The 24,513-nt window shown below is 52.0% G+C and overlaps 6 protein-coding genes across 6 annotated transcripts; 2 read left to right on the forward strand and 4 right to left on the reverse strand.

Annotated features, from left to right (window-relative positions):
* Positions 1-982: 982 nt before the first annotated feature.
* On the reverse strand, positions 983-3,148 carry AKAW2_30395A (stress-regulated transcription factor RPN4; the record flags this gene model as incomplete). Its single annotated transcript, XM_041686905.1, has 2 exons — positions 983-2,214; positions 2,281-3,148. The coding sequence occupies 2 exons, from the start codon at positions 3,146-3,148 to the stop codon at positions 983-985; spliced, it is 2,100 nt and encodes a 699-aa protein (XP_041540842.1).
* A 2,076-nt stretch (positions 3,149-5,224) lies between these two features.
* On the reverse strand, positions 5,225-5,665 carry AKAW2_30396A (uncharacterized protein; the record flags this gene model as incomplete). Its single annotated transcript, XM_041686906.1, has 1 exon — positions 5,225-5,665. The coding sequence occupies one exon, from the start codon at positions 5,663-5,665 to the stop codon at positions 5,225-5,227; it is 441 nt and encodes a 146-aa protein (XP_041540843.1).
* Positions 5,666-7,882: 2,217 nt separating this feature from the next.
* Positions 7,883-8,276, forward strand: AKAW2_30397S (uncharacterized protein; the record flags this gene model as incomplete). The annotated part of the gene is made up of 2 exons (XM_041686907.1): positions 7,883-8,064; positions 8,138-8,276. The coding sequence occupies 2 exons, from the start codon at positions 7,883-7,885 to the stop codon at positions 8,274-8,276; spliced, it is 321 nt and encodes a 106-aa protein (XP_041540844.1).
* A 1,777-nt stretch (positions 8,277-10,053) lies between these two features.
* Positions 10,054-14,934, reverse strand: AKAW2_30398A (pentafunctional protein ARO1; the record flags this gene model as incomplete). The annotated part of the gene is made up of 3 exons (XM_041686908.1): positions 10,054-10,092; positions 10,158-10,202; positions 10,258-14,934. 3 exons carry the CDS (start codon positions 14,932-14,934, stop codon positions 10,054-10,056), a joined length of 4,761 nt encoding a protein of 1,586 aa, XP_041540845.1.
* A 1,306-nt stretch (positions 14,935-16,240) lies between these two features.
* rat1 (5'->3' exoribonculease Dhp1) lies at positions 16,241-19,170 on the reverse strand (the record flags this gene model as incomplete). Its single annotated transcript, XM_041686909.1, has 3 exons — positions 16,241-16,868; positions 16,942-18,866; positions 18,916-19,170. 3 exons carry the CDS (start codon positions 19,168-19,170, stop codon positions 16,241-16,243), a joined length of 2,808 nt encoding a protein of 935 aa, XP_041540846.1.
* A 1,124-nt stretch (positions 19,171-20,294) lies between these two features.
* AKAW2_30400S (putative intracellular protein transport protein (UsoA)) lies at positions 20,295-24,134 on the forward strand (the record flags this gene model as incomplete). Its single annotated transcript, XM_041686910.1, has 6 exons — positions 20,295-20,570; positions 20,627-20,677; positions 20,728-20,923; positions 21,005-21,468; positions 21,514-23,985; positions 24,042-24,134. 6 exons carry the CDS (start codon positions 20,295-20,297, stop codon positions 24,132-24,134), a joined length of 3,552 nt encoding a protein of 1,183 aa, XP_041540847.1.
* Positions 24,135-24,513: the final 379 nt, after the last annotated feature.

Here is a 24,513-nt window from a genome sequence, read left to right on the forward strand (position 1 = left end):
AAGCTCTCAAACTCACTATTGAGAGCTTTCAGGCTGACAGGTCCCAATAGCCCCTTTTTTTCTGAAACAATATTCTCTACTAGTAGACGGAAATAAAGGAAAAGTAATCATAATAAAGGTGGTATATATGTCTTTCACGATATATGTATACATCTCATACTGTACATGGTTTTTTCATCACAATCTGCGCGCCAAACCCACCACCATGCCGGACCCAATGCAAACGAAAAATAGCTGCAGCAATAAATATCTCATCACGTAACAATCATACAGGGGACAATATAGTACAAAGCGTAAAACCCCAGGAATTCGTAACAAGCTGGCTGGAAAGAAAACAGACACGCGGGACCTTTGCATATACACACGCGCAAAAAAGGAATTCTTTTTTTGATGCAAACCCCATTTCCGAAAACCACCGTGACCCAATAATGAGAAAGAATTTCGCAGCAACACCGTTCACATCACAGATGATGAATAAATGACAAAAGAAATCTAAGACCCATGGCATGTAATGCAAAACAAAGAAAAGCATCGCAAAAGAAAGAAGCCCAAAGAAGCAAAAAAAGGCCTGCTCGTTCGCTGAAAAAGAGATCGATACGTCATCGGCCCGCTGATTGGTCCATCGGCGGGCCACCCGTCCCAAAGGGTGCATCCATGACGTCATGGCTGCTGCATTGGGTGCACGTCCTCAGGCTCCACAATTGCCCGATAAAGCAGGTGCGACCGTCGATCCGGGCCCGTTAGCGAGTCCTTGCCTGATGGGGACTAGCCCATGACGTCGGAGGCTTTGGGGATCCGTCATGGTGAGGGAAACCCGGTGGATCTCATGCTGTCACCGCCGGGGCTGCTGAATGGCACTCACCATCCCCATCCTCCACACACCCCTTGTCGGTCCACTCGATTGGAATTGTGAGAGGAGAGGGAGGGGGGTAAGGAGAAGAAAAGAAGGGGGGCTGGAAACTGGGGCTGATCCACCCAAGCTTCACTCCCGCCCTCTGCGCCGTTGCTTTCCGGGCCAGTCAACCTCTGGATGCACCACGCGCATGTGCCGGGTGAGCGCATCATTGCGCGAGAAGGTCTTCTCCTCCGTGCACAGATGACACCGCACCTTTTGCTTGCGAGCATTATGGATGGTGTCCTCGTGCCGTGTAAGATCGTAAGGCCGGGAGAACACAGAGTTGCACGGCTTGCCCGTAGACGGATTGATGCGCTCACACTTGTGTGGTCCGGCCTGCGAATTGCGGGCCGACGTATCGCGAGTAACCAGGTGACCGCCAGGGGTGGTCTGACGGTGCGCCTCGCGCTTGTGCTTCTGCAGCTTGGCCGGGGTCTCAAAGCGTAGTGTGCAGCCGTGGTATGTGCAGGTGTAGGTGCCTCCATCGGCCGAGGTGTTCTCCGGTCGACTGATCTCTTCCTTGACCGGTGGTGCCTGCATTGGCATCTTCTGCGATGCCTGTGGGGAGGTCATCTCAGTCGAAGGCAGCACATCACTACCAGTAGAGTCGAACCGAGGGAGAGACGCGGGGAATTCGGGTGTCTGATGCAGCAGATTGTTGTTCTGTTGCTGTGCCTGACGGTGGTTCTGCTGTTGGCCGAAGGCGAACTGCTGAGTGGCACCCTGCGTAGCGTATTGACTGGGGAATGACTCCATCGATGTAAAGTTCTGAGTCGGCTGGAATGAGCCGGAACTCTCGCGGCGTAGTCCGCCCAGTGCATCGCCCAAATTGAAGTCGGGCTGTGACGAAGGGGGGAAGAGAGGCAAGCCAGTATCGTCACCCTCATTGAAGTCCAGCAGTGCATCTTTGGGGGACATCGTCTTGGGCTCTCCTCCCTGGGCCGCCTGGCCCATGTTCACCCCATTCTGGGATGTAGGGGCGCTGGTGGCCATCTGAGGTTGTTGCAAAGCCGCATGGTTGTACTCAGCGGCCAGAGGAGAGTTCTGGCGGAAGGGAGAGCGATCGCGCGGCATGTTCACCATGGGAGACTGGGACCGTGCGGTCAAGTGGCCCTGGTTGGCAGCCTGAAGGCGATCGGCGATCACATTCCGGAACGATGGTGCCAGGAGATTCTGCTGGTTTGTCGCGGGCTTAGCCATCTGTGGAGTAGACATCATGGCGGGGTTGTAAAGCTCGTCCTGGTAAATGTCGGAAATCGTGCGGTTGAGCTTGGGAATGCCAATGGTCATGTTGTTGTTCGCGTTGTGGTTGTTGTAGTCTGAAAGCGCATCGAGGCGTAAGTAATCATCCATCCACTTGTCTACGTCGGGAAACCGGTTCTCACCATTTACAATCGCCTTCGATGCGTCATCGAGGTCTTCGAAGCCCGTATGAGGAGTCACTGGCGAGTTGTGACTCACGCTCGATACAGAAGGCGCTAGCGAGTAGTCGCTGGTCTGATGCTGGTGACGAGACTGCTTCTGCTGTTGTTGTTGCTGTTGCTGCTCCAGAATCGCCCGTCTCATGGCAAGATCGGCGTCGGTCTGGCTACCATCTTGAAAGGACTGCACGGGGGTCTGCACAGGGGTAGGCAGAGGCTTGGCCGCACCGTTTGTCCTTGAGTAAGAACTGCCAGCGGGTGCAGAGCGGCTCGAGGATGGACTAGCAGAGGCTTTCAGTAGATTGTTCTGGAGGCGAGCTGGGCCCAGCAGCTGCAAGTTGCCTTCCCAACCGTGGTTGTTCGCGACAGACTGTTGTGCCAACATCGGGTTGCCGTTGAAGTAGTAAGGTTGAGTATATTGGGGAAGGTAGGCTTGTGAGGGTGGTGATGCTGAGTGATGGATGTTGATGGAAGGGTTGTAGGAGGAGGAGGGTGTCATCGAAGGAGCCTCGAAGGAATTGCCGTCGAAGACGGCAGAGGAGTAATCCGCGGCAACCGCTGTTGTCGCAGGATAGTGGGAGATGGTGGAGGCGGGTGAGGAAGTAGGAGAGGAAGGAGCGGAAGACGGCGGAGAGACGAACTGCAAATCCGGTTGGTACTGGAAAGGAGTCTGCAATCGAGGTTGTTGTTGGCCGAGAAAGTGGAGAGCGGCTTCTTGAGAGTAGTCGAGAATCTGGTCGTCTTGTATGCAAACGGGATCTTGGTAGTTGAGATAGGGGATGGAAGTTGGTTCAGTGATCAAGCCCTTACGTGCAGCAGGGTGCATGAACATAATGTGCTTGTTCGCGATTGGACGTCAAAGGGAGAATGACGCCGACGGGGTGGTGGGCAGGTATAGACACGGAATTTGCCACCGGGTGTCGACTGAAGGTTATAATATAGGGTGTTGGCTACCAGCGGCCCCCACTAAACTCTTTCAAGGGGCCAAGCGTATGAGTGCGAAGTGTGCCAACCGGAGAAATGAGTCAACGAGAAGAGCGAAACGGAGTGATCCGGAGATTCAAGTAGACAGGCAATGCGTGTCGAAGAGTCTGGAAACGTCGAGTAGTGGAAGGTCCAATCAGGAAGGCGGGAGGTCGATAGTGAAGGCTTTGTCGGTGAAAAACCCTTGGTAAGGACAAAAACTAGAGTTCAAGAAAGGCCTGGTTAGACTCAATCTGATCCAAATGATGCAAAGACCAGGTAAGAAGAAAGAGAAAAGGACAAGAAGGTAGACAACGTAAGGATGGGGGGTGGTGGGGGGCAAGATTGGTACGAGCCAACTTACTGTAGATCGGAGGACCACGGGTATTGGGGTGAGAACACCAGGTGTAGTAGAAGGGGGGAAGGTTGAATTGGTAATGGGGAAGACCGGTCGGGGTGGAGAGGCAGACCAGGGTATTTAATAAGATGAACAAGTCTGATGTAAAAGAGTCATCAATTGGGATGATTTAAAATTGAGAGATAATGATGGGAGGGGAAAGGGAGAGCATAGCTGAAGCGGAGGGGGAGAGGATGGCTCTTTTATTATGGGGATGACGTTGCTGCCGCATACTCTCAGTTCAGTCAGTAAGTAACTAGACTAGAAACACCACTAACGGACAAGCCCGACGATCGCTTTTCCTCTGTGACTCGAATTTTTTTTTTTATTTTTCGCCCGATCGGGTTAAGCGTATTCTGGCTGGTCAGTAACTTATTCATACCCATCCCTCATACTTTACTCCGTCATACCCGTACGTACGGCCGAACACGTAAAACTTACCTGCCTTACCACCAGGCAGAGACCCACCTTGACTTGCACTTTTCGATCTGCATCTCCGGGGAGCTGGTTATCCAATGCGGTCCCACCCCCGACAGCCCCCAAGCCACAATCCCAGTCTCCCAAGTGGGTATTTTTTCTTTTTTCCATTGGTTTTGGTCTTTTTGCTTTTTCCCTCCCCTCCTTCCCTTCAGCATGCTTGCACTGTCTGGTAAACTTAGTAAACTTCTGCACCCGCTAAACCCTCAGCTATTTCGTCCGATAAGTCCAGACAAAATGATTTACCCGAAATATCTCGGATTTTACGGGAGATGGAAATTTCTGGCAGTCTCTTGAATTAAGTAGTTTAATTGTTGGTCATAACGTATTTAATTAATTCAGGGTGAAGAAGGAAATGCACCAGGTGAGTACTGTAGGACTGGTAGGGATGGATTCTTCAGCTACAGTTAGTTCGATGTAAATTAATCTATCTGATAAATCCCAACCAGTCTACACAGGGCTACAAGTCCGATATAGTCGGGTAAACTAGTAATCCGTTAGTCGCACCAAAACATCAGAATCGGACTCCACACCGTGTGTCAAGAAGCATCGTTTGTTTTGTAACCTTTTTAGTTTTTCCTCCTCTGGAACCGAGGCAGCCAATGGGACACGGCTCAGCCACAATGCCGTTGCTTAAGTAAAGCATGGCATCTGAGAAGCAATGCAGAACCAGATACCGATCTCGTGTTTGTCTTGCGATCGGACCACCAAGAGTGAAAACCCTTACAGATGACATGTACGACCGACGAAAAGGAGTGGGAAGGAGTCGGTGCGCGGCAAAGCAAGAAAAGCCGAAGATCCTTTCTTCAGCATTGCCTGCCCTGGCTGGATGATGCATCAGGGTCTGCTCCGTAGTTGCCGATCATCGATACAGACCAACTAGTCGATAGGTGCCAACGCGAACAGACATACCCCCACAAGCCACAGGCTGCCTGCGCCACAATGCCACTATGATGTGGCTAGTGCATGTCTCATGCCTAGTCACACCTTAGTAATCCACTCATCATCCACCGGATGAACAATAGTAATCGGTCGGCCACGAAACTCCACGGAGTTGCCCGAGTAAAACCGTCACCAGATACTTCTGGCAGACACTACTGCATTCCACCCACACTTGTCAGCAATTGTAGAGAGAATTTGATAATGTGGTCGGTCATGTTGAACGTTGAGACGGGTCGAGAACTGTCTGGGCCGGCAAAAGGTCGGCCATACGCCGGCGCCAAGATTGATGACCCCGGCCTCGGAGACTGCGTATCGCCGACACAACAGCAAAAACTGCAACTGGACAGGGTAGCTGGGCCGAGGTGCCTTAGCGCTGCCTCCAACGCTAGCAGCCTGATTTTCACGGCACATCTGTTCCGAACTGGGTTCTCGGCCGGTGGTCCTTTCTTTTTTCCCACCCCCAGCCTGCCTGCCCTGCCATGCAGCAAACATGGTCCCTCTCTCTCTCTCTTGCAGCAATGCCCTCTTTTTCTCTCCACGCGTGATCGGGTCAGCTGATGCTCTTATCATGGCATGACAGATTATGTCTTGAGTGTTCCACGGTCCTGCGCGCTAACCGAAGCAGCACATGTCCTATATCGGAGGAGGTCATTCCCGTTGGGACCATACGAGTTGCATCTGGTTTCTTCTGGCGTTGACTCATTGTCTCTGAATTAGTCTTAGTTAGTATTCACAGGAGTCATCTCTGCATGGGTTCCAAGTTGCACGATTACGAATACGTAGTAATTTGCCCCTTAGGCAATTGCAAATCATACTGCTGGATTACACCAAGTGCAAAAACAATGTGAGGTGACTTGCGGTGGTAGTGGTGTGACTGGTGGAAAGCTCTTTCCCCTTCAACAATCCAAGGTTTTCCTATCGCTTTCACATGCAAAAAGCAAGCTTCATTTGTTATTGGCACGTTCCTGCTTGCCCTGAAAAAAATTTTCAATTAGGTTGTCTACGCGTGGCCGCCTCATATGCAAAGTACGCAACGTGGAGGGACGGGCGTTGATTCCGGTCCACACATGCTCGACCACCTTGGTACATTGACACCTGTGATTGGGGATAGTTTAACGCAACTACCTTTTGGCTTCAAGCCACCAGGTTCCACTAACAACTCCATTCTAACTAAGCTATGGGCACAGAGCCCTGTCAAGGACCCCAAACAAAAGCCCCAACTTGCGGGCCCACCACAGGAGTAGACGAGACGGCTGAAACTGGTGGCAAAGACTTAAAGCTCGAGTTTAGGTAACAGCAAATGGGCTCTGCCCCGGGTACCACTATCTCTGACCCAGCTGGCTGGATCGTCTGCATTCAGCCGTAGCAGGAATCCTGTGGCCTATACCTATACGGAGTACTTTTCTTTCTACGGTGTATCGCAGATGCCGTCCGTCAGCACAAGGCGACCGGAACAGGGAAGACTACAGCCTTCGCTAGTTGGACCTAGCTGGAGTGGACAATTTGCCCCAGTTGTCCCGGGCGTTGATATCCAGTGTTTGAGTTGTATGGGACCCCGGCGGGTCTGAGGGACGGGTATCTGGGAAAAGCCCCTCCTCCCCGGCCGGGGGAATGGGAGGAAGACCGTGATCCGACGTCAATGAAGCTACATGATTTGACAGATGTCATTGAGCCCCAAAATTAAATGAGTCGAGCATGGAGATCAGAGAGTTTCAGCTCGTAATGCAAGACATCACCACTTCCACTCGTTGTCGGAACAAAGCGTCTTCAGGACTGCCGAAGCATGTAGCCGAGCAGCAACCACCAAAAGTCAAATTGTTTTTTCTTCCCAGCGGAAAGACCATGCCATGTGCTACAAGGATGACCGGACCAATCCTTCGCCAGGAACCCTGCAAGACAAATGCATTATGAAAGGCCTTAGACGGCAGTGAAAAAATTTTCATTGGCAGGGAAGAGTGCCCAGTCAGCACTCTATGCTCGCACGGGGCGACGATCTCGGGCTACTAGTAGCACGTACCAGCGACCCGGACAACAGTGTGCCAGACCTCCCCTGCCTGCCACATGCTAACGGACGCAACTAGTGACAGACTAATGCATGGAAGGGTGAGAAAATTCTTCTCTCGGGATTCCATGATCCCTTTCTTTCTCCGCTCGTCTTTCCCCCCTGCAGCTGCTCAGGGATGAATCCCGGCGTGTGATTGGCTGGGAGGGCGCACAGCCACAGCCCGGTTGCCAGTTCATCGATTTGTCGTTCAGGATTTTCCGCGGGCAGCTCCCCATTCGCTCTTCTTCCCCCGTTTAGGCGTAACTCGGGCCCCGTACTCCGTCCGTACGCCGTAATTTCGGTAACGACCGCTGGTTCCATACGTCAAGGATATGCAAGACCACGCCAAAACGGTTTAGTCTGCTGGGAATTCCATTCGGCGCAGCCGTATAGACTTCTTCCACGTCTTTTCTAGAACTTTTCTAATTTTGGGCCGTGCAAAGCCGAGTCCAGGGAAAAACCTTGCAAACCAACTAACTTCTAGACTAGTCCCGGACTACTATCTTCCCTACACCAGTGCAGCACCTACTCGGATAGGTTGTACTATTTGCTTTTTTTTTCCCCTTCCCTTCCTTCTTCTGTCTTCTTCGCAATCCTGTCTTTCCGACATCCGATAGCAGGCTCATTGATCCGTTGCAACCTGTTTTCCCGGATCTCCTGCCCCCACTTCCTCCCCGATTTCCCACGAGTCACCGGTTTGATTGCAACAAACTTCTCGGGGAATCTACTGGAGGCGATGCCCGATGGAAATCATGGCTCCTACGATCTTCGGTTCCCCGACCGGGCATGACATGGTTCTCGCGTGCATTGATGACGTGAATATCCACCGAGTCTCCATTAGATTATCCATTATCCTGTGTTTGAGCCTATTTTATCGATGGTTAGATAGAGAGCGATATCAAGACAAGACTTGGAGGAGAGTATTGTACGTAGTCGTTGGGTCATCGGCCCGGTCGATCACTAGTGACTGACTCTAGTACTGACTACTGACTACTGAGACACATTGTTGTGTTCGGGTACACGGCACCACGGGTCACCCGCATCCACCCACTACTTTACCCTACTTTTCTCTCCGGTCGCAAGGATGCCACAGCCCAAGAGTATGCTGATTGGGCATGGACACTACTTACTATGTAGATAACTAACGAACTAACCGAACTAACAATCTATTTTCTGCAAGTATGTAGGTACCCAACCGAATCAATCAATTAATCATTCCATGGAAGGTTCTCGACCGACCAACCGTTGAACAATAACTAAGGAAAAGTGTCTCGTGCCAGCTGGTGACCAATGTCTTAGTGGCAGCTGATCATGACAGCTAACTACATACTGACTTAGTCAATTATGACAATGAATCACCTTATCAATTATTGATGTGAGACATGCCATGAGACTAGTGTAGTAGTGTTGTAGTAGCAATTGTTCGAGTCATGATGGGCCAAGATCTATCTGATGATTGAACCGAGGAAAAGTTACTATTTTTAATCCACCTTTACTAGTGACACATTGTTATCGGGCTTTACTACCCCGCCAGCCACAGGATTGTGTTTTCTATGAACTACTATGGAATGTATATGAAGTATTGAATATTATACATCTTAATTATTCAATATATGCATATACATAGATACCTTTGAATCGGACATAAGCGCACCAATAATTCCTAACCTTCTCGGATACTCAGCCTCCGCCCAACACAAAAATATATTCCTATACTACTCATCAGATAATAGTAGAAGATACTGGTATGTCAACAGTCAACACATCTGTTAGTACTACAAAGACTGAGTAATGCACCAAAACAGACCCTTCTAGAATATCCCCAAAACAACTACATACATGACCTAACTAACTAGCTAGCTAGTCAGTCAGTCAATTAGTTAGTCAGTAGCACCGAAGAATTTTCAATTTCCAATTCCGCAATGCGCACATGACCCCCCTCAGCCTGACTCTTAGCATACATACCAACTTTGTTGATAACTAACACAACCATCTAGACTACTAAGAATGTAGACACAAGCAGACGGTCGACGGTCCAGACTCTCCCACAGCCCGCGCACACCCCGGTCGCGACCGGTCGGTCGGTCGGGTCTAGAACTCCATTTCCCCCACCACCAATATTCTCAATTGACCAGCACATCAGATTAATTTATCCGCTATCAAATAAAAAAAAAATCTGATCTTCGCTTAGAAATTTAATTTTAGTAGTAGTTAGTTGTAGTTGGTATTTTGATATCAGATTCTAGATCAAGTCCATTGTTGATTATTGCTATTATTGTTTTTTTTTCACTGTATGTATGTATGTTTGGATGGATGGATTGCATACGCGATGTTCTGGCTAGCTGAGGAGTGGATAGATTGCGCATTTATTGTTAGTCAATCAAATCAAATCAATACGTACGTATATCGTTACGATTACCTGAGAGACATGTTCATGTCTTGATGAGGCTATGTATACTCAGGTATATCTCCGATCATGTTCTATTTATAGGTGGTCTCTATCAACAAAGTTAATCGTTTAATATTCGTCAGTATCAGTGCAAATCTGTGGGGTTGTTTTAGTTCTAGTTCGGGTGGTGCGTGTCCCCTTCTCGTATACACTACGTATGACTCTTTTATTACTCCTACTGGTATGGATGTTCGATGTCGGGAGTGCGAGTCGGTGGATCAAGACGCGTAGGTGTATGTTGCTCACTGTATTGTTTGTGTTTTGTCTACATGATACCTAGTGGGCATACCAAGTATTACAGTATGGAAATGGATATTATTGAAGATAATAGGAAACTCCATTTATATGATCCAGCTCACTTTATCAAGTCAAAATTGATAATTATATCAAGTCGCCGTTGAAGGCGGAATAAAGGTAGAAAAAACAACCCGAGATCGTTCATGTAAACTACTCAGTTTGCTGAACTCATGCTGAATTAGGGTCGGGAGATCCGATTACGGCTTCCTGTGATCGATTCAGTCAGTCACAAGTGTCTTTTGCATCAGAGGCATCTCAATAGAATAACTCACCCTGGCATCGTCGTAGAGAGGCGAAATACCGGTCCAGCGTTGGTACTAGTACACCACATTAGTCTTCACTCATATCATGTAATCACCTGGAAGAACCTACCTGGTACCATCCCTGGCCAACCAGAACCTCCAGACCAGGAACTGTGTGCCATCCGGCGTCGTTGGCCAGTTGCATCAGCGTCGTCACCGACGGCTTGTATGCCATCTCCACCAGCACGCGAGGCACCTTCTCCACCGACTTGACCATATCAGCATCAATCTCCTGAGCCCGAGCGAACATGTGGCACAGCGTCTCGCGCATGCCCGAATCAATCGGCTTGTCGGCCGGAATCGTGCCAATGGCCACCTTAGGGATGGTGTCCAGCGCATCGATCGAGTCGACGATGCGGATGTTGTAGCTGCTGGGGAAAGTTTGAACCATGCTCTCAAGCTTTGCGGGGGATCGCCCAATGATGTAGATCGGGGAGTAGCCCATGTTGTGCAGAGAATAGATGGCGGCGCGAGCGGTGCCTCCACCACCAACCACCACGGCGCTGGCGTCTCCGTTGCATCCATACACACCGGCGTTGCGCAGCGACAGCGTCATGCCTTGCCAGTCCGTGTTGTAACCAACCAAGCGAGCCGGCTGGCCCTTACCCTGGGAGACAGGCACAATCGTGTTCACCGCACCGATAATCTCGGCGTCGGGTGCGATCTCGTCCAGCAATGGCATGATGTCCAGCTTCAGAGGGATCGTGACCGAGGCGCCGCCAAAGTTGGGGGAGCGGATGAAGTCCTTGACATCTTCAGCATTGGCGGTTTCCAAGCGGCTGTACTCGTGAGGCAGACCACTCTGGGCGAACAGGGTGTTGTGGAGAGCAGGGGAACGGGACTGGGAGATGGGTGTGCCAAAAATGGCAAACTTCTTGGGCTGGATCTCTCCCATCAGAGACAAACCGCGGCGGATCTCAGCAGCGGAGAGCTGACCGGGTGCCGCCTTGAACGGAAGGCTGGGGTGGGATACGGGTGTCATGAAACCGTTCAGGATCCGACTGAGCTGTCCGTTGTCGCCCATGTTGATAGCGATCAAGGGAACATCATGAGCACTGGCAGCCCAGTTCTTGAAGTTCCTCAAGGCGTTGTTGTCGTCCAGGTTCTTGGCAACTCCGACCAGCTTAATCACATCACCGTACTCCAGCGCACGGTTGTAGTACTTTGTCCACGACATGTTACTCCAGGAGAGCTCACCCTTGGGGTCGTGGTGCGACGCAATGATGCGAGAATAGCCCTTCTGCTCCGTGACGGTGCGCAGCATCTCGTCGGGGAAGGCGATCTCCAAATCCACAAACTCGAGTCCAGACCGGAACGCAAGGCGGTAGAGCTCCAAGGCCTCGGCATGGGCGTCGTCAGGGAAGCGACCACCCTGACTCTTGGTGCGAATAGTGTAGATGACAGGGAGCGTGACGTGGCTGCGCAGGAAAGACAGCTGCTCGGCGACGTAGTCGACGGAAGGAATATCACCATCCATCGTCGGATCTTCCAGAAGATCGACACGGAGCTCCACTGCATCGGAGCCGACGCATACCTTCTTCAGAATATCGCTAGCATTACGGAGGTCGGGCAGGGTCAGAGACACAAAGAACGAGTGTTCCTTGCGCTTGATGGTGCTAAGACTGTCGACCTCTCCGGTAACAGTGCGGAGGAAGCGCTTGAAGTCTTCAGATGCACGAGCGAGACCGCCAGTGGCAGCAGTCTGGCTGTAGTACTGAATGTTACTGCACTCCTGGAACCAGGGCTTCCGGCGCAGCCAGACTCCCATCATGTCTTCCACATAAGCGGGGCGGGTCTTGTCAACGGAGAGGAAGTCCATGACCTGCTTGATATCCCGCATAATGAGCAGAACGTTACCCTTGGTCTTGTGGTAATCGATAAGCAACTTTCTCGCCTCGGGGATCTCCACGATACCACCACCGCAAGCGAAGACATAGCCAGTTGAGCGCTCCTTCAACGTGCGCTGCAAAAGACTGAGCTCGGCGTCTCTGAAACCCTGCCATCCACGTTGCTTGATGATGTCGGGGATACTCATTCCCTCCGTAGCTTCAAGCTCGGTGTCGAGGTCAAGGAACGGGCGGTTAAGAGTCTTCGCAACCCACTGTCCGCTGGTGGTTTTTCCAGCGCCACGCATGCCGATAATAAAAATGGATGCACTGGACTTCTCAGCTTGCGTAAGAGCCGCAGCTTCGTCCTCCTTCAGCTCCTTACCCTCCAGCTTCACGGAGAACAGCTGCTTCAGCGAGTCCCACCAGCCGGGCCAGGTCTTGCCGACACATTCTCTCTCCAGAATCAACGTCGACTGAGGAGTGACGAGGGAAAGAACGCTGAAGCTGAACGCCACACGGTGGTCGTCGTAGCAGAAAACGCCACCGGCAGGCTGACGCAGACTGGTGCGGTCAATGCCATCGATTTCGATGCCGTCGTCATGTTCACGACAGATGACACCGAACTTGGCAAGCTCATCCTTCATGGCCTTGATACGGTTGCATTCCTTCACACGCTGGTTGGCGATTCCGTAGATGCGAGTCGTGTGGTTGGAGCCATCACCGCGCGCGACAGCCGCGAGCACGGAAGCCGTGAGGAAAGCGTCGGTCATAGGTTCCATGTCGACGTTAGGCAGGGGCCGCAAGACACCACCAGGCGCTCCAGTAACAGTGGTGGAGCTGTCCGTTTGCTCAACAGTGCAGCCCATGGGACGGAGAACATCGACGGCGAAGCGAGCATCACCCTGGAGGGACTTGGAACCGATGTTGGGCACAGTGCAAGTAGTGCCGGTGATCGCCGCAATGGCCAGAGGGTAGGTAGCTGAAGAGGCATCGCTCTCCACCATGTACTCAGCAGGGTTGACATAGCGACCCTGAGGAATGTGGTAGGTGTGCTCCTCAGTGGTAGACTTCTTCACATCGATACCGAAAGAGCGCATCATGGCCGTGGTCATGTCGATGTAGGGCTGGGAGATGGGCTTTCCACCCACCAGCTTCAAGGTGACCGGCTCCTTGGCGTACGGAGCGCACATCAGCAACGAGGAGACATACTGGGATGAAACCTTCGCGGCAAGGTTAATCTGACCACCCGCGAATCCACCGGAGGCAGCGATCTTCAGGGGAAGGCTACCCTTTCTCTCCATGTACTCGACCGAGGCACCGTTCGCGGTCAGGGCGTCGACCAAGTCGCCAATCGGTCTCTGCTTCATGCGGTTGTTGCCAGTAAGAACGTTCGAATCCACGTCAGTGGGAGTGGCAAGGGTAGCGACAGTGGTGAGGAATCTGGAAGCGGTACCGGCATTTCCCAGGTACAGAGGGTGGGAAGTGGCCTGCAGGTCGCCTCCCTTGCCGTTGACGACGAGCACTTCGCCTTCCTCTTCCCAGGAGAAGGTGCAAGCGCCCAGACGCTCCAGAGCGTTGAGCATCACCTCGGTGTCGTCGGAGTGCAGCAGGTTCTTGATACGGCACGTGCCCGAACCGAGAGCGGCCAAAACCAAAGCACGGTTGGAGATACTCTTGGAGCCCGGAGGAGTGCAGACGACGTTCGAGGAGGTTGCGACGCCGGGGTAGACCTCGATACTAGGAGCCAGAACGACGCTAATGTCTTCATTCGGGACAACGCTGGCGCGCGGTTCGTAAGTGCGTCCAATGGCAGAAAGCAGAACGACCTTCTTCTTGGGACCGTCGTTCTTCTTGTCCAGAGCCATGTTGAAGAGCAGCTGATCGACGGAGCAGTGCTTTCCTGCGGTGAGCTTCTTGATCCGGGCATCCTTCAGCGAGGTTGGCAGGCCGTAGGCGGAAAGGCACTTAACAATGCGAGCCACGGCAACGCCCTTCAAGATGCCGAGATGGCGGGCCAATTCGGCTTCCTTCACCATACCAATGGCGACACATTCTCCGTGGAGAACCTGAGGGGTCAGGATGGCCTCAATGGCGTGACCAATGGAGTGACCCCAGTTCAGCAAGTTCCGGAGACCACCTTCGCGCTCGTCCGCGGAGACGACGTAAGCCTTGTGTCTCGCAGACGCCAGAATTCTAGCCTTCAAGATATCCTCAATGCCTTCGAAGCGGCGCTGGCCAGGCTGGACTACCCGGCGGACGGCAGACAGTATCGTCTCGGCGTTGTCCTCCAACGCTGTGAATTCCTCCTCGCTGGAGATGGCGGCGGTCTTGATCACCTCCGCCATACCATTAATGAACTCCCGAACCGGGAGCGTCTCCAGGAACTCCAGGTCAATGTAGATCCTCGACGGCTGCCAGATCGCACCGATCAGATTCTTGCCCAATGGTGTGTCAATGGCGGTCTTTCCGCCGATCGAAGAGTCCACCATGGCGAGCAGTGTTGTGGGGACCTGGACATAGCGGACACCACGCATGTAGGTCGAGGCAACAAAACCGGTCAGATCTCCAATGACACCACCGCCCAGAGCGATGACGACCGTGTCACGACCGCATGGCGGGCTCTGGCTCAACATCCAGTCTTCAATGTCGGCTTTTGTCTGTCTCGACTTGGAGACTTCACCGGGGGCGGCATGGTAGACGAGCAAACGAGGTTTGGGGGAGACGGCGGCAGCAGCCTGTTCGAAGGCCTTCTGGAAGCTGGGGGTATAGAGGGAACCGATGTTGGTGTCGGTGACGAGAACATAGGTCGTGGAGGACAAGCCGTTGATCAGGTCCTTGGCGACATAATTGCGCCAGAGACCGAAATCCGCGACAATGCTCTCACGACCCAAGATGCTGATCTTCGTGGGTTCGCTCATCGTTCGGAGAATATCAGGAGGGAATGGAAACGTAGTCAACTCGGGAATAAAATGCCAATATGTCTCTCTAATTCATACTGTGGGGGATTTGCAACCGGTAAGCTTCTGGCAGGTGGGGGGTAGAAGGAGGGGGGGAAATGTGACTCGTTCAATTGGGGTATAATGATTGGAAAGGGAAGAAATACTTCATGTACATGTATATATACGGCGCAAGGGGGGGAGAGAGAGAGTGTGTGTGTGTGTGAGGGAGAGAAAGGGAATTGTACCTGAGTAAGAAATGAATCGAAAGGAAGGTCCTCGTCGATAGCGGGGCGCAACTCCGCTTTGACCGGTGAGGAAATATTCAGACGAGACGAGATGTGAGCAAGAGGGAGAGAGAGAGTTCTTCCAAGATGCCCAGATGGCTGGAAGTTGGGGGCCGGAACCACAAGAGATGGAGGAGGGTGGATGGATGGCTAGTAGTCACTATGAAACTAGTAATCGAGAAGGAAGAGGGAAGAATTGGGGGAATTTTTATTGGGTTGGAGGGGATTATTGTAGAAGAAGATCCACCGGCGGTCGCAATTGGAGTCGTTGACTCACAGTCGCTCTCCTCCGTTACTTTTTTTCTCTTCCTCCCGCTCCGATGTCGTCGCAGCCGTTGGTTTGGCAACTCCGCCTCCACCGGAGTTACTTCTGCCCTGTCTGACATCTGATGAAACTAATGGTGGACCAATCTGAACTAGCTACGATCTCCTCGTGTTGCTCAACCTCAATCTTATTATTAACACGAGCTCCCTCGTCTCTCGAAACGTCTTGTCAAGCTGACACTTCCAGACTCCTTCCATCCTCATTCCGGATCCGTGAATCCTCCTAATGTCTGACACCCCGATCCGGATCCGAACACTTGAGACTTGACTCTATCGCGGTCGCAAATCTTACCGGGCAAAGAATTACTTCCAGCTGGGCGGGATATACAGCATTATATTTTGATCTGACAAGCTGTCTGTTCTACATGGTTGGAAGGAAGGTTTCGTATCCATTCGCGATGCTCGCGAGACCTTCTGATTGCTATACAGATAGTTTAGTATAGAATGAACCCCAGCAAATATTATCCAATCGAACGCCGGCCCTCCGATCACTTGGCCTCCTTTTTTCTCTTTTCTCTGGCTCTTTTCACAATGTCATAGAGATAAGCATACAAACAACAAGAAGTTAAGTAGCTAGTTAACGTGGCATTGGCGCAAATGGCCCTGGATCGATCATGCGTAATAGACATTCCCTTTCATCCCGAATCTCTCATGTTCTCGAACATGATCCCCCTTATCTAATACCGTCCATATCCACCTCCTCCACCACCGCCAGAGTTCCGGGACGAATAGTGGTCCCGACCTGAATAACCTCCGCGGCTATACCCACCGCGCTGGTCGGATCCCCCGTAGTTGGATGAGCGTCCACGGTACGCGTTGTTGTGGTTGCTACCACCGTAGGATCCTTGCTGCTGATAGTATCCTTGTTGACTACGTCCATAGTAGTCGTAATTGCCCATTGGTTGGTTGTAGGAATCACCACCACCGCCATAGTGCGATCGCTGGTGGTAACCACCTCCTCCGCGGGGCGGAGGCGGTGGCCCGCGGTTGTAACCACCGCCTCCAGCGTTCGGAGGAACCCATCCAGAAGGCATGCCCGTCGGTGCTCCACCACTGTTACCGGGCGGCATGAACTTGGGGTCCAGATGGGCCGCGAATGGGTTCGGCCGCTCACTGGCATAGTTGATCCGGCCTCCCCGGTGGCCATTGCGAAGCGGAGCTCCTCCATGGAATCGGCCCGAGTGTTGTGCCTTGTTCTTGACGGCCTGGATATCCGCATTGTCCAGGGTCGGGGGTGGCAGCTTGGCGCCCCGAAGGAGCATGGACTTGTGGACGTGCTTGGATTTGGGGATTTCGTAATTGACCCTAACCCATGGATCCGGAACATTAGCTAACTGTAAACAGCACAAAGAAGTAGGAAAGATAACAAGTAACTTACGTGAGAGATCGATCATCATCCAAACTCGGCATCCCGTATTCTTCAAGAGACGATACCAAGGAGCTGTGCGGGATGTACGACTCATTGCGCTCGACCTTACCAGCCAAACCTTCACTGATTCGCTGATTGATGGAGTACTTGGGGGCTCCCTGCTTCTTGGAATAGAAGTTGGCCACCAGATCGTGGTACAGTGGGTGGCTCTCGGAGATCAACAACACATCCCGGCCCACGCAGTTCCGGAGCTTCTCGTCATCAGAGAGAAGAGGGTATTTCTTTTCCATCGCAGCCAGCAGTCGCTTCTCATCGATGAAGGGAAGTAGTACGACACCCTGCCAAGCAAATTTCTTGCCGTTCAGGTCCACGGGGAAGTCTTCCGGGTAGAAATCGATGATCTCACTATCCGGATCGCTCATCAGATCATGGAAGACTTCAGGGATAGCGTGGTTGGAAGAAGCCGGAAGAACTCCCATCAGCTGTTCGAAGGGCTTGAATGGGGTTCCCTTCTCAAATTGCAACTCCATTTCGCCAATATCCACGAAGTCAGCCGCAAATGGCGCATAGTGGTAAGGGTAGTACCACGTCCACGAGGGGCATCCTTGGAAATAGTATCTCAAAACCCAAGCAAGACCCTCGGCATACGCCCGTGCGACCTTGTGGCGGAACTCTTTGTCTTCGGGATCAACGCCAAACTTCTGCTCATAGTACCGATCAGCGTATCCTTCTTCCCACAGGCGGACAGTGTCGGGCGGAAGTTCATCGTTTTGAGAGTCGCCCGCAGATGGCTTCTTGGTCGGCGTCGTTGCGGCCTCCTCTGCCACCTCATCCGCCTTTCTCTTACCGAGAACCGAAGGCGAAGTTTGCTCTTCGGTCTTCTCCTCGGAAGGCTCTGGAGCTTCTGACCCGGATTCTTCGGTGTTCTCGGAGGGTTCTTCAGCCTCCGAACCTTTCATGAGCTTGCTCTTCAGGATGGCCGCGGCACTCTTGTTCGCCATGTTAGCCTTATACACCGCACCGCGGTTAGTAACCATGCTGTGAGTCAACTGCCTCGCCTCCCGGGTCAGTTCTCCCCGTTGAGGCGTGATCAGTTCCACGGCATTGGGAGGCGCCGCATCTGCGGCACCCTTAGACCGACCACCGGTAGGATTGCCGGCAGGTGTCTCGTAGGCTTCGTAGTTGGGAGAGCTTTTTCTCCGCTTCCTAGCACCTTCTTCACGCGCTTGTGCTTCCTGCTTGCGCCGCTTCTCGTTGGCAGCTCTCCTCTCCTCGGCCTGTCTACGACGACGGAAAATAGCATCCTCTTGCTTGGCCAGTCCTTGCAGAATAAGCTGGGCCCGCTTGAGGTCAACATGTCCATCCTCGGTCAGGTACCCGCCCATGACGGGGATATTATCACGCCAAATAGCTATCAGAGTGTCGATGCCATTTTCACGGATATCTAAGGAGGGTAAGTGAGGAAGGAAATCATTTCCTACGAAGAAACACATGAAGACCCAGTCATCCAGAGCACGTTCCAAGTCGAAAGGAAACGGTTGTTGCGGAACGTACAGTTCCGCAGCAAGGTATTCCCGAAGGATTGACACATTGAGCCAAATGAAGGGCTTGAGTGAGGTTCCTTTACCCTTCTCATCGAACTGTCCATTCTTCTCCTTTGCCTGACCTTTGCATTCCTCCGCCTTGTGGCCTGCCTGTCCACATAGCCGACATGTCCGAGCCCTTGACTCCTGGAAGAAGACATCCTCACGTAGGACCCGGAAATAGGGCTCATGAGTCGCAAGACCCAACATGATCAGATCGGCATCCAGTCCATAGATGACGTGGCGGGTGTTGGGGTCGTGCTCTGGCGACGCGCGCTGTGACCGGACGAACTCCATGATCTTGTGTTCACCTTCACCCGGAACCGTCGCATCCGAAATGATGATTTTAAGCTGCTTGAGTCAGTAAGATATACAACAAGAACTAGACCAGGAGACGAACCTTTTCCCAAGCGGGGTCGGTATTGAGCTTGTAAGCGATCCAGTAGCGCAAAGCTGCCGCGAGAATATCCATGAAAGGCGTTCCCGGGGTAATGACATTGCTATCCCACGTCTTCTGGATGACCTGTTCCTGCATATCCTCGTCTTCCTTCTTGCCGTTTTGCCTCTCAAGCATTTTGCGGAATTCTTCCTTCTTCTCATCTGCCTCTCTGGCCTCCTGAGCAGAGCGGAACCGACGGGCTCGTTGTTGGTTCATCTTTGCGCGTGGCGCGACACCATCTAGTTTAGGCGAAAAGCATGAGTTAGTACAACACTTTAATCAAAGTAGGCGACGCGATAAACGTTACAACATACCGACAGCAATCATCAGAAGCTTCCTCGGGCGGACCATGTTCACCACACGGTCGGTGTACTTGAAGATCTCCAGCATCATCTCCTGCTCGTTCGACGGTGGCGGCTTTCCTTCCGGATGAGTACATGGGTGAACGATACCGTTCATATCCAGGTACAAATTATCCATCTCATCTCCATTGGGATTGGGACGCGTGGTGTCCACGGGAACCTCTTCGCCGTTGATTTCTTGCGGAAACTCCTCGATAACGGGGGAGATGATCTTAGGATACTTGTTGGAAAGCCATCTGAAAAGCGCTGGGACACCCATGATTGCTAGTAGAATTTGACAAAGAGTGTATGAAGATGTTTGTACAGATTATACGGAGTAGATCTATCGATTTAAGCCAGGTTCGCTGATGCGCTGCATCGGCTATCTCAACGTCTCCGAGTCTGCAGGAATGACCCGTAAATGATTACTTCCGTAGAAGGGTATAGGGAGTAGGGGAAAGGAAAACTCGCGATCCCACACTGTGGGAATGACTAGGAGTAAAAGACTGACCCTCTCGAAAGGTGAGGGGGAATGATGAAGGCGTGGAAGTCTCTGCGATCGCAATGGCCGGTCGACTTGCCCGACCATGAAATCCGAGATCTCGGCGCTTCTTTTGTCGCGGTTCCGGCAGAACTTCCCCTTCTAGACACTAGACTCAAAGCAGCAAAGTACGTAGTCAGCGGGCCCCCGACACCCTGACCAATGACCAGTCGGGACACAGCAGTACAGCATTGTTGGCTCTAATTCTTTTGAGTTAGGTATCGTTGCGGCTTATTTGGCTACTACTAACTCCATACTGCGGACTACTGGCACTATCCCGTGTGCTCTCATCATAATCACCACCACCCATTGCTGCCGCTGCAGCTTCGGAGAGAACAACTCAGCTGGCTGATCCACTCGCTTCTCTCCTCTCTCCCCACACCTCCGTGAATTCAATGCCTATAACTTGCTACGCCCCCGGCCGGCGGTGACCATGAAATTACGAGCTACCAGTTGCGATGTTCCGAATCCTCGAGTCGCAGGCGCCGGCCAAACAAACGGCCACCGACACAATTAATACTCTGACTGGTCGGCTTCAGAGTGCAACTTTACTAGAAGATCGACGGGCAGCTATACAAGGATTGAGAAGCTTTGCAAAGTCCTTTCCTGCCTCCGTTGCTTCGGGCGCACTACGCCCGTTGATCAACAGCCTCAAAGATGATCGTGAAGATGTGGATACGTTGAAGGTGGTCTTGGAGACCTTGTTGATGTTGTTTACCCCGGACGAGAATAGTGTTGGTGGCCTCTTCAGCCGAGTTTGTCGCATCCCCTGCTGATATGCGCTGTCTAGCCCGAAGCTTCAGACGAAATCGCCCTTTGGCTGTCCGATGAATTTACGCAGGTTTGTACATGTTACTGGCCGAGACATGCACTTGCTGACCAGGCAAAAAGCGTCAAGACAATATTACCGCGCTCCTTGACCTCCTGGATACTCGTGACTTTTACTCTCGCTTGTATGCCCTGCAGTTGATGTTCCAGATCTCGAGCGCACGGCCAGAAAGAACACAAGAATGTATCCTGACGGCGCCGTTGGGTATACCGAGGCTGGTCAGTGCTCTGGGAGATGCTAGAGAGCCGGTGCGCAATGGTATGTTGAGCTCACCCCCCTCGCCCCCCTCAGCGCGGAAGCGCGGTGTGCAACTGCTAATTACGACTGTGCATCGAATAGAAGCTTTAATTCTCCTGATCGCTCTCACTCCGGCCTCCGAAGAGTTCCAAAAACTCGTCGCATTCGAAAACGCGTTTGACCTTATCTTCTCCTTGATAGAAGCTGAAGGTGCTTTGACTCACGGATCGGAAGTGGTTGAAGACTGCCTTTCCTTACTCGCGAACCTTCTGAGGCTCAACATCTCCAATCAGTCATATTTTCGGGAGACGGGCTGTGTCAAGAGGCTAGCAAAGCTCCTCGCGGATGTCAATCAGGATCAGGACTCGGAAGAGCCCACCCCACAATGGGCTCTCGCGCATCGGGATAAGAACCTCTGGGGACTTTTGGTTATTGTCCAGCTGTTTTTAATCAAAGGAGGGGTCAACACTCCTGCCAACCAGACGGCGTTCTGGAACAATGGTGTCATGGAACAAGTCCTGAACACTGCTTTCGGTCAAAGATTCAATGTCAATGTGACATCCAAGGTATGAGACACTGATCGCCTATAAAGTTGACGCTAATTGTGCTAGGCTCTTGCGACATGCGCCGACTTGATACGTAGCAATAAGCCCTTGCAGGAGCGTTTTGGAGACGTTGAGGTCATTTGGGGCTCGAGTCCTACTCCGAATGCTGTCAATGGGGATTCGACACATCAAGAACTCCAGCGGATCAATGTTATCGAAGCGTTGCTGAAATTGACTCTCGAGCCTGCTCCATTGTCGCTTCTTGATGCACGACTTGCCGCTTGCGAATGTATCAAGGCATTCTTCGCAAACCACACCGGGATCCGTGTCCATGTGCTAGGAAGAGCGATCCAAGGACATATTAGCGGAGAAGACCAGATTCCCAATATCTTGACTGTCCTGCTGCTGCCGCCAGAAGCTCGAGGAAATGCCGACCCCTACCAAACCTGGATGGCTTCTGTCTTGATGTACCAACTGCTGTTCGAGAACGCTGAAGCCAAATCAATCGCCATGGGTGTGACTGAGGGGGATGCTGAACAGGGTGAAGAAGTCGTTACCTGCATCCAGACGATAGTAGGCAACTTGATCACCGGTATTCAAAGAGGCGATGATGAAAGAATCACCCTTGGATATTTGATGCTGCTCTGTGGTTGGCTCTTCGAAGAACCGGATGCTGTGAATGACTTGTTGGGCGAGGGAAGCAGCATACAGACCTTGCTGCAAGAAATCAAGCACCGCGGAGCCACTTACGTACTTGTTCCGGGTCTTTGCACCATTCTACTCGGAATTATATACGAATTTTCCTCAAAGGACTCGCCTATACCGCGGAAGACTCTGCATAAGTTGTTGATCGAGCAGCTAGGACGAGAACAATACATTGACCGGATCACCCGGTTCAGAGAGGATCCTCTGGTACGTGACTTTGAGGTCCTACCACAGACCGTGGGGGCACAATACGACGGTGGCCTTCCGGAAATCTACTTCGACAGGACCTTTGTTGAATTTCTCAAAGACAATTTCAGCCGCTTGCTACGTGCGATTGACCGGGAACCCGAGATCGAGATCTCAGTGATCACCAACGGTGTTGAAAGAGGAGTTTCTCGCGAACTTGTGGACTCGCTTCGGGCAGAACTAGAAGAAAAGGGCGCTTTGTCACAGAAGCTGGAGTCGGATCTGCTTGCTCTGCAATCCAAGCTCGATCACGAGCAGGCTGAACACCGAAAGACGAGAGACGCCACCATATTAGAGTCTTCTAAACTGCAGCAGATCTGTGAATCATTGAAGCGGAGTCACGAACAAGAACTGAATGTCTTGAAGGAGCAGCAGAAGCACGCTCAAAATGTGCTCTTGAAACAGCATGGCGAACAGTTACGAGCCATTGATCGACAGCTGAAGGAAACATCTGCAGACCATGAGAGGAGAAGTCTCCAAGTAAAGAAGCATCATGAAGCCGAGGTGGCTGACCTGCAGAAAAGGATTCGTTCGCTCGAGTCTGATCTCAATCGCGGCAAGGAGCAATCCTCTGCTGAGATTGCTGACCTGAAGACTACTATTCAGATCTTGAAGTCGGAGGCGGAAAAGATAAAGGGACAGCATGTGGCGGAAGTTCTGGAACTTAACACCACAATCCAGAATCTTCAGTCAGCACTCGACACTGTTAAGGGACACCATGAGGCCAAGCTCTCTGAGTTGAACACCACAATCCAGAAGTTGCAATCAGAGCTTGAGACAGGCAGAGGACAGCATACTACCGAAGTCTCTGGTCTGAACAAGACAATTGAGGAGCTCAAGTCGCAGATGAATGCCAGTCAAGAGAAACATGAGTCTGAGGCCTCCGACCTCAACAAGACGATCCAGAAATTGCAGTCGGAGCTCGATGCCAGCAACGGAAAGAGTGCGGCAGAGGTTTCTGACCTGAAGAAGACAATCGAGACGCTGCAGTCGGAGCTTGATGCCAGCAGTGGCCAGAGCGCGGCAGAGGTTTCTGATCTGAAGAAGACGATTGAGACGCTGCAGTCGGAGATTGATTCCAGCAACGGACAGAATGCTACTGAGGTGTCCGATTTGAAGAAGACGATCGAGAACCTTCAAGCCGAGCTGGAGGCTGGCAAAGGAAAGCAGGCAACTGAAGTAACCAGCTTCCAAGAAACCATCAAGACGCTTAAGTCCGAAATGGACGCCGCCAAAAAGCAGCATGAGACCGAGGTTGCGGAGCTCAAGTCCGCGTCCACGGCTTTACAATCAGAACTGGACACTGCGAAGGAGAAAGCTACGACAGAACTACAGTCTACACGCGATGAACTGTCCTCTAAGTGCACTGCCTCGGAGAAGCGAGCCGAGAAGGCCGAAAGTGAGGTAAAAAAGGCTGAGGAAGCAGCACGCAAGGCTACCCAAGCGCTTGAAGAGGCCCGGAAACAGCTCGAGAAAGCCAAGGCGGAGGCCAAGGAGAAGGAGGAAGCTCGCAAGGCGGCACAGTCTGAGCTTGAGGATTTGCTGATCGTGTTCGGAGATCTGGAGGCGAAGAGAAATGAGGACAAGGTAAGCCCACTGGCCCTAACCCAATGACTATGCAGATGACTCATACTGTTCCATAGCAACGTTTAAAGGATCTCGGTCAAGAAGTGTCCGAAGCTGAAGATGATGAGGAGGAGGAAGAGGACGAGGATGAGGAAGAGGAGGAAGCCTAATGGAAATGCCATTATTGGTGGTCCTTGCATGAGGCGCAGGGCGTAGCAGCCATGAATTGCGACAACCCTGGATTGCATTCCAATAACGAAGAAAGCATGAGTGAGTCAGAGCCATGGGAGGTTAGTCCCAATTTGTAGATCAAAGATGGGAATCAGCCTTGTGACTAGCGTAGTAGCCATTGTACAGTGTACCTGAGCCAAACTATTCCATATTTAGAGATGTTTATGAATTCGCATTGAAAGAGAGACAGTCACATCGGCTGATGTCGGCGGTAGGCGAAGCGGGTGCTGATTGGCCAGCGGAGACACAAAAATGGTGCGCGGGGTGAGTCAAAACGATTCTGCCGCTTGTGCGCAACCTTCAATCGGGCTTTAAATC

Source organism: Aspergillus luchuensis, chromosome 3 (assembly GCF_016861625.1).
Source record: "Aspergillus luchuensis IFO 4308 DNA, chromosome 3, nearly complete sequence".
Classification (NCBI taxonomy): Eukaryota; Fungi; Ascomycota; class Eurotiomycetes; order Eurotiales; family Aspergillaceae; genus Aspergillus; species Aspergillus luchuensis.